The 10258-nt window shown below is 31.3% G+C and overlaps 1 protein-coding gene across 1 annotated transcript; it reads right to left on the reverse strand.

Annotated features, from left to right (window-relative positions):
* Window positions 1–8312: 8312 nt before the first annotated feature.
* LOC149539817 (uncharacterized) lies at window positions 8313–9809 on the reverse strand. The gene is made up of 2 exons (XM_089802617.1): window positions 8745–9809; window positions 8313–8562 (listed from the first exon to the last, which is right to left on the reverse strand). The coding sequence occupies exon 1, from the start codon at window positions 9807–9809 to the stop codon at window positions 8772–8774; it is 1038 nt and encodes a 345-aa protein (XP_089658743.1). The 3' UTR covers window positions 8313–8562; window positions 8745–8771.
* Window positions 9810–10258: the final 449 nt, after the last annotated feature.

Here is a 10258-nt window from a genome sequence, read left to right on the forward strand (position 1 = left end):
TATCATAAAAGATAAGCCACAAAATTACATCATTTCCTCATGAGCAACAGATAAGCACCAAATAATAATCATATGACCACGACAGTTCTCTATCAGCAACTGAAGGCATCAATGATAAATCACGAAATCCAATGGTTCTCCAATGAGCAACCAGAAAGTATCCCAATAGTAAATTACAATACTGATCGAAGACTCCAAAATGGTCAAGTCAAAACATGACATCATCAAGAACATAACAAACACTTCAGTCCTCTCAAGCGACCGAAAAGCAAACCAAGTATAACTGATCGAGACTCAAAAATGGTTATCAAATATAACTGATCGAGACTCAAAAATGGTTAAGTCAAGTATCTCAAATACGTACATCTCAGCTTCACACAAGGAGACTGGAAAGCCATAACAAACAGTAAATACATCCATCATAGAGCATACTATCACATTACTAGGGTTGGGTTTAAAAGATCGAGATCAAAACCAACATAACATCACATTCACATGATCCCCGAGCCTCTGGTAACAACCTGAACTGGTCAAGCTAATACAACCCCAAGAACCCCAAAACACAAACAACATACATAAAACAGAACATAGGTATCAAGTTTTGGTTTGATTAATAATATACTATTGAGTTAATGTAATGTTTCAGTTTTAGTTTCAAGGTATGATTCAAGTTCAAAATATTTCTAGATAACCCTACAAGTTGACCCAATCACTTGTTCGAATGAAACTAGAATTACCCTCCCATCATGTTTTAAATCAATAATATAATTTTACAATTTTATCAAATAATATCCATTATTAATTAACTTTAATTAAACTAATTTTAATTAAATTAATTAATAATTATTGATCAAAATGCTTATATTAATATTTTCATTAATTATCAATTTATTAATATTTGACCAAAAATTATTAATAAATTAATAATTACAAAAAAAAAACTATATTAAAATGCATCGATATTTAAATTAACAACTAATAATAAAAACTATCAATAAATATAATAATAAATTTACATTATAAAACTTATTAATAAAGTATTATTAATTAATAATATATTTAATATTAAAATCTATTAATAAATTTATTAAATAATAATAAATTTATTTATAAATCATATTAATTAAAAAGTTATCTAAATTATAATAACTTTATATTATATAACCTTTCCTTAAAAAAAAACATTAACAATACGTAAGCTTTATAAAATTTTTTTTAAAAAGAAACTTTAATCGTATATTAATTAATAAGAGTTTATTAAAAATTTTAAAATATCTAAATTAAAACTTTATGAACCATTAACATCTACTTTACTAAAGTATTAATAACAATTCTATTTACACAAACTTTGAATGTATTCCGCTGGCCCTTTAATATAGCCGCAGGGTATAATACACATGGTGCCGCTAGCGGATTTAAAAGGTAAGTTTATGGAGTAAGTTATTTTGTTTTATATATATATATATATATTTAAAATATTAAAACAATGTGTAAAACTTATTTATTATAAATACTTTCAAATCCATTCTCTTTCATAAAAATGTGTGTTTCGTTTTTTTTTTTTTTTTTTTTTTTAAAGTTTCTATAATAATAATTTGAATAAATAATATTTTTTTATTTTTTTTATTTTTTTAAAAATTTAATTAATTTTATTTTCACTTTTAAAAATATTAACAAATATAATGTGATAGAGGAAATATTAACCATTCAAGTTTTTTAATTTCTTATTTTCTTTTTCTAGATTTCAAACCCTCCCTGTTTTAAGTAAAATTTCATTTTTCCTATGGACAAAGTTTCAAATTGATTCATTCAAAAATACCCAACAATTCTTTTTTTTACAATCACGAAGAAGAGAAGAAAATATAATTGCATAATTATTCAGTGGTCAAAGCACAAGACTCTACCTCAATCTGATGCTAACACGTAACCAATCGAGAATTGTGAGAAGATTCGCTTCCACAAATTTGCATCCAGATTCGTCCCTAAAAATTTCTCTCCCCAAAATTCGTGTCCAATCTTCATGTCTCCAGAAATGAACCCCCAAAGTTGTGATAAGAAAATTCTCCTCAAATCGGGGCACTAATTGTGCGTTCACCCGAGAAGACTCATTGCATAACTCAGTTAACTCCAAATTAACCTTTATTATCTTTTATTTTATTTTGCATTCATCTTTCATGCATATTAAGTTGAATTATTAAATAACTTTATTTAATATTCCACTTGACTTCTATTTTTAATCTTTATTACTTTTAATCTCATGCGCACTTTATGAAATTAAAGTAACATTATTATTTTCACTTTTTTTTTATCTTTTAATAAATTTCTTTTATTTAATCTTATGCATAAGTCATGCGAACTAGAATCTTTTATTAAATAATTATATTTTCACTTTTTAAATTATTTTAGAAACTAAATTGATAAAAATATTTATTAACTCAAATAATAATAATATTTAGCATTTATTTAAAAATGAACTCTAAATATATTATTATTAAATTAACTAAATATTATCACGTTCTAAATTTAGACTTAAAGCTTTTATCTCCAAATTTAATTCCTTTCATTTAATTAATTTCCTAATTTAAATAAAAAAATAATTAAATATTAAAATGTCATAATAATCTTCTATTAAATTAAATCATTAATTAATCATTTTAATTAATTTCTTTTATATTTAAACTCGTGCTTAGATCATGCGATCTAGAAACCTTTAATAATTTAATATCTTTTCCACTTTAATTTATTTAAGAAACTTTAATTGATAAAATATTTATTAATTCAATTAATAATAATATTTAGCATTTATTTAAAAATGAACTCTAAATATATATTATTATTAAATTAAATAAATATTATCACATTCTAAAATTATAGTTAAAACTTTTATTTCCAAATTTAATTCTTTTTATTTAATTAATTTCTCAATTAATTAAATATAATTAAATATTAAAATATCATAATAATTTTCTATTAAATTAAATCATTAATTAATCCTTTTAATTAAACTTAATTAATAGAAAATACATCAAGGACTCATAAAGCAACATATGAAAACCCATCATAGAAGAACACATACTAAATCAAACAAAAAGGGTTATAATCACAAAATAACATCATTTGATGCATTCGGAGGGTACTTAACTCAGATACTTGTCCTAATTATCAATTAGGACAATTGGCTAAAGGGTTTAGGATTTGGACTTAAGAGTTTATCTCCCCTCTCTTACCATTGAGACAATGCGATAGGGTACGCTCATCCTGGCAATTCAGGGAAGTCGATACCCAGTACCTACAACCTGCATAAAATTCACGCATGTACAGACACAATATTCTAAGCTAAACAGACAATGGCAGGAAGTGGTGCATCGTGTAGATCCCGACTAGCAGGTGACTACGACTCCCTTCCTTAACCACATCAAAAACACCATACATAAAGAAAACAAACACGCACACCATACACATGCAGTATGGGGTAAGTATCCATAAGAAAGCACGCGTGATAATAAACCATATAACTAATCATCGTTGATAATTGAAAACATTGAATAATCATCATACATGCATGAAATATAGAGTACCAAGTAATCTCATCATATAATAAACTGAGTGTAAAACAACATTTGATAATCTCTCAAATAATAATACTGATCATCTAACATAAATTGGCCTAAAAGAGTTTGGCAATGATAACAGAAATGCGACTTAGGGGCAGGCACTACAGATTAGTTGTGTCACTAATATGGAACTAAAATTCAAACTAAATGTACACAGTTAAGATATACAACTCCATGTTCTTGTTGAGTTGGTTCAACATCAACTCAGCAAGGTCAAATGACATATTGTTCTTGATGTTTAACACTTGCTTGATATTGATTAATGACATTAAGCATGTGGTAAGGAATGCCAACAACACATGGAAGAACATTTTCAATATTCATAAGCAAAGTGATTTTTTGGTTCATGTTAGTGATAAGGATGATGATGGTGAAGATGACAAGGAAGAAGAAGGAATTAATAATGGAGAAGAAACAAATGATGAGAATATAGATGATGAGGAATGCAAATAGGAAGCTACCAAGGAGAATCTCTCAGAGATTTAGAGCATTGAGGAGATCGACCCAGAGAAGATTCAATAACCATTATTGCCTCACTTCCTCATTCTCTAAGAAAAGTTTCAAAGACATCTAGCTCAAAGAAAGTTACTACCAAGTTGATTATGTCAAACACTGCTAATCCAAGCACTCAATAAGTTTGTGCACCTATTTAGCTCAATATTTCATTGACAGAAATGACCAACACTTCATCTACCGAGTAGCTAGTACTTCCTCCTCCATCAATTTTGGTCTCTCAACATCAAGTTATTCCTTCAATCAATGCCATATCTTCTTTTACTACCAGTCCTTCTATTTCTACCATTATTTCTATTCGTAGCATGTAAATAATAAGTACAAAGATAGATGAGACCAAGTCTCAACTGAGTACAAAAGTTTTTAAAGGCAAAGAAAAGGAAGAAGGCATTGATCTTGATGAGGAGATAGTTATCCCAAATTGGGATATCTCCAATCTAAATCCTAATCAAATGCATATAGTAGGAGAGCTACTATAGAAGAAAGCTAAGAAACATAGGCTTTGAGAAGAAAGAAATAGAGAATTCCAAGTGCTAGAAGATGTAAAGAGCATTCTTACAGAAGCACTCAACACTAAGGTTGACACTTGTCAACCTATTTTGCAACAATTAGCAGAAGTGGTCCAGAAATTAAACAAATATTTGAATGGACAAGAGAAATTGTTGTAGAGAGAAGAGAATAAATATAAAAATAAGGTATTGGAGCTTATTGCACACAATATTTCCATATACCAAGTAGATCTATCTACCATTCTAGGTTCACTAGTATCCTCTTGCAACAATGTGACTTCTCTATTTGGTAAACTCTGTGACACATCCATTTTCATCCAAGGTATTAAAGAAAATCTCTCCAAGATTGATGAAGACCTGAAGGCAAGTGCATACCAGTTGTCACTTGACCCAAGCTATAGTTTTGCTGACTATACAAAGATCAGATTTCTAACTGACATGCAAGCAAAATTGCTATGGGAAGAAGCTAGGATAAGAGCTACACTAGTAGACATATAGGATATGATTCTCCCAAACATGGATGCATTGTAGAAATATATTGCACATGCTAAAACCCTCATCCATGATAACAGCTTCTCCATTGCTAACCACATGATAGAATTATCAGTAGAAGTGCGAATTTCCTTGCATGCAAGTAAGGTGTTACAAGAGAATTGGGACAAGACATTGTCATTGATTCTAAAGGTACATTCTAACTTCTTGTCACATTTTGGAATAACTATGTAAAATACACCTTTGGCATTTATGTCAAAAATGGGAAGAAGATGTATATATCATATAATGCATAAGGGGAAGAAGATGCAATAAAGGGGAAAAAGATGAGAAGAGATACAATGTATAAAGTATATATCTATGGGGGAGCATCATAATATCATAGTATATACATGTACAAATATTTAGAGAAACATCTCTTATAAAAGCAATTTTGAAAAATCTCAAAAACAAAGCATGCCACTGAGTTGAGGATATAGGATGAAGAATAAAGATTGTTTTGAATTTTTGAGATTCATCTTTGATTGAGAAGTGTTTTTGTCACTAATGCTAAAGGGGAAGATTGTTGACATTATAGTCAAGTTTTTTATTAGTGACACACACTTATTCAGATAGCCAATAGTTACTGAGCTTATTGTATAGTTTATAGTATTAACCAAGTAATTAAGAATCTACCAAGTTCTACAATTGCTATCAAGTATTAGGAACAATATTCAGTTTGCACTGAGCAGTTTCTACCAAGTTGGTGATTATCAATGTAAATCGAGCTTCATAGTTTTTACCAAGTTACTTAGTGTAAACTAAGTTCTATAGTGGTTACCAAGTTCACAGATTCAACAATGTGAATCTAGTGTTGACTGAGCCATATAGTGTCAACCAAGTGATTTAGTTTATACCGAGCTTGTATTAATAGCATTGACCATGCTATGTAGTGTAAATCAATGGATTTAGTTTATATGCCAAGTTTTACAGCATTCACCAAATTATTAGTGCAAACTGAGTTTAGACTACTTCAAAGTGATCAGTATGGAACAAGCTTCTACATCTACCAAATGCATGATGATGCCAAGCATTGACAGTAGATGTCGAATATCAAAAGCTCACCAAGTTAGTCTTCAGAACCTAAGTTCCTATAGTTGGGCCAACTTTGTGTATTTTGGTGAAACTTGTCTTGTAGTCGACTTTGTTGATTTGTAAATTGGATTGGTATTGATTTATTGTATCACATCCAAAGGAAGCTATATGACATGAGATTGATGCAAATTTAATAAGAATAGAAGTGTGAAATAAAAGGGCTGCAATAGTATAAGGAGAAACAAAGACTTATCCATCATAGCAAGGTGATCATTACACTCAAATGAATCTCATTCAACAAATCAAGTTACATATTGGAGATTAGCCACTAGTTCATCCTAATAGGTGGAACTATTAAATCCTTTCACAAGGTAGACTTAATAGTCTTTTGTAAATCTCTTTACTAAATGCATACTTCACTATATGTTTGTAAATCCTTTTGCAAGGTGAACCTAGTAGTCTTGATTGTCCCTAACAGGGTAGGTCATTAAAAGTGATCATTGTAAGTCTTAATAGGCCAACTTTATACTATAGTACTAAAACTTTTGGGTATCATCCCCACCCCAGTTTTACTTTCTATTGGGAAAGTTTCTAAGTCACCATATTCTGCATCAAAGTGTTATGAATGTTTTAATGCCATAAGCTTTTCATGCATGTAATTAGATCATAATACACATGAAGGATTAATTGGTAAATAAGGATTAAGTTTTATAAGATACTGATTCACCCCTCCTCTCTGAGTAACTTAGCCTATCATATATTTCCAATAATAATAACATATTTATGTCATATTATTCTACTTTCTTTTCATCTTATGCATATTGCAAGATTTTATTGATTTATAGAGTGGCATTAAGGAAACCCGATTTGTAGATGTCTTTAAGGTTGGGGCTAGGATAGAGGTTAGAATAATATAGTGATATTTGTTACTATTATGATTCTAACAAATATTTTGTAGGTTTTTCTAACTTCATTGTATAGGAAGTTATAGTAAATCCCATGCATGGTATTAATCCTTCTAATAGTTATCAACTTCAACTTAGCCCTATGACAAAGATGTCTAAATTTGACACAAAAGTAGTAACTATGTTAAGTATGCATCTCACCATTTCTCTCGAGGCTGACTAATTTCCCTAGGCAAAATAACACGTAAAAATTAACTATTTTAATTTCTCAATGATTTAATAACAATTTTATGATTTAGCTTTCTTAATATTTCAAGTGACTTTTTAATTAATGACATATTATATTTTTCGCTTTAATGTCATATTGAACACTATACCTTTCATCAATTATAAAAAATATTTATCATAATATATTTTTAAAAATGTTTTAGAATAGACTTTTAATTACAAAATCCAAATTATAACAACTAAAATATATTCTGAATCTTTTCTCTGTAGTTTAAACCTTTTACCAAGCTATTTTCGAAAATTGTTGTTTTCACACATGATTGGATCATTTCATATGTTTACAAATTTAAATTTAATATCTTCTTGTTTGCAGTGGAGTGGACCATTTCATACACTTACAAATTTAATATCTTCTCAAAGCAAGCGTATTTTTTAGGATTTTGAAATGGAGCCAATTAATCATTTGAATAACAAATGCAGCGCACTCCTTAAACAGACAGAAGTTTGACAAAGTAGATATTGTATCGTTTTCTGGTTTCAGAAGTCATAAGGCGGAAAATTCGGCACATTATTATTGTAATGTCTTTAGCGAAAAGTTTCAAAATAAAGTTAAATGGCGTGTGGAGATTTTATGTCAACTCATATCAATAGACAATTGGCCGCACATCGTATATAGATAATTAAGCCTACTGTTTCCCACATCAAAGATTGAGTAACTAAATTAGACGTACTCTGTCGTTACCAATCATTTCTTTAGATTAAAAGTGTTAAACATTTAGAAGTGAGCAATACTGGTTATTAACTGACATAATTAAGCACAGCACAATAAGATTAAAATATTTAAGAGACGTTTTAATACATAAAAAATCACTCCATATTTATGCAGGAAATAAAGCTAAAAACATTAGTAGTGTATGAATAAAGAAAACAATAATATTATTATATCTCTTAAGCGGAATGTGATAAACTAATTGGTCAACCAACGGTCCGTCCTTCAACGCAGGGAAGAAAAGACATTGGGATTTTCATGGGAGATAGAGAGAAGTAACGGCAACGGCTTGCCCTTTTATTACCTACATCAAGAATTTTACAGATCTCAGATTTTACATGATTCTACTTATTTCAGAGGAAATCTTGACTGTGCTTTCAATCTTTAATCAATGATAGTCATATTCCTAATGAGAAAATAATAGCTGAGTAGATTGAGAACTACATACTCCAGCAGATCTGCGAACAAAGAAACAAAGAAAAATATGGATTGTTAGTTCTTTATAACGCATGCTTCCGAATTTCAACATGAGTTGAGTTGATTTGAAATAATGAATAGCAGATTTGGAAGATTTTGAAGAAAAAACAATGCAAGGTAAGTTGGTAACTATAGAAAACAGTAAAATATATTTGGGTTTTACCTAATAGTATTGATTTGAATGAATGCATCAATATGTTGGTGGAGGTGGTGGGGACTTATAGAAGTATGGTTGTGGTGGTGATGGGGATGGAGGTGGTGGAGATTTGTAGTAGTATGGAGGAGGTGGGGATGGAGATGGTGGTGGTGGGGATTTGTAATAATATGGCAGGGGAGGAGATGGAGATGGTGGAGGTGGAGACTTGTAATAATATGGGGGTGGAGGAGATGGAGATGGTGGAGGTGGAGACTTGTAATAATATGGGGGTGGAGGAGATGGAGATGGAGGTGGTGGGGATTTATAATAGTATGGTGGTGGAGCTGAAGGGGATGATGGCGGAGGGGACTTGTAGTAGTATGGCAGAGGAGGAGATGGAGAGGGAGGTGGTGGAGATTTATAGTAATATGGTGGAGGAGGTGAAGGAGATGGCGGAGGTGGTGACTTGTAGTGGTAAGGAGGAGGAGGAGACGAAGATGGTGGTGGAGGAGATTTATAGTAATAAGGTGGAGGAGGAGAAGGAGATGGTGGAGGTGGGGACTTATAGTAGTATGCTGGTGGGGGTGAAGGAGATGGTGGAGGTGGGGACTTGTAGTGATAGGGAGGAGGAGGAGATAGAGATGGTGGTGGTGGTGACTTATAGTAATATGGTGGTGGCGGTGAGGGAGATGAAGGAGGTGAGGACTTGTAGTGGTAGGGAGGAGGGGAAGGGAAAGGTGGTGGGGGAGATTTATAATAGTATGTTGGAGGAGGTGAAGGAGATGGTGGAGGAGGAGATTTATAGTAGTAAGGAGGAGGGGATGGAGATGGTGGTGGAGGAGATTTATGGTAGTATGGTGGAGTGGGTGACGGAGATGATGGAGGTGGAGATTTGTAATGATATGGAGGTGGAGGCGAGGGAGATAGAAGTGGAGGTGGAGGAAATTTATAATAATAAGGAGGGGAAGATAAATAATTATCTTCAGCTGCAACTAAAGTCAACATGGAGAACACCAAAGCAATGACAAACACCATTGTTTCCCAATATCGTGGTCTAGTAACAGCCATTTCTGTTGTTGCAGTCCACTGCATTCCAGATATTTGATGAGGTTGTTATACCGTGTATTTATAGGTCATTTCTGTAAATACAATGACATACTTTTCCGCGTGAGCTGCCCGGTCAAGTTGTAGGTGTCCAAAGACGAGTTGTAAGTCTTACATCAGATATACTTTTTAATTGATCAGCGTTCACATATTTGAACAATTCATTGACAGTAAAGGGCACAGCTGTTTCTTGGTGATCGAAATGTATTTATTTCCAGTGGAATTAGTCAAGAAGATAATAGTTGGCCTTAGTCCTACATCTGTACTTGAAATTGGCCTTATTCAGAGAAGCCGAGTCAGAATATAAGCTACATGCATTGACTTTAATTGATATTAAATGGTGCAGACCACATCAAAAAAATTTCATGATTACAAATTTTGTATTTCAATTCACACTAAAAAGAGAGCTAAACAACTATTTTGAGATCATACTTTTC

Source organism: Cupressus sempervirens, chromosome 9, assembly GCF_028749045.1.
Source record: "Cupressus sempervirens isolate cs-2001-9-10 chromosome 9, ASM2874904v1, whole genome shotgun sequence".
NCBI classification, from domain to species: Eukaryota; Viridiplantae; Streptophyta; class Pinopsida; order Cupressales; family Cupressaceae; genus Cupressus; species Cupressus sempervirens.

Excerpts from the sequence above, each read along its gene's own strand:
- LOC149539817 (XM_089802617.1), bottom strand. The coding sequence starts at position 9,809 with ATGCAGTGGACTGCAACAACAGAAATGGCTGTTACTAGACCACGATAT.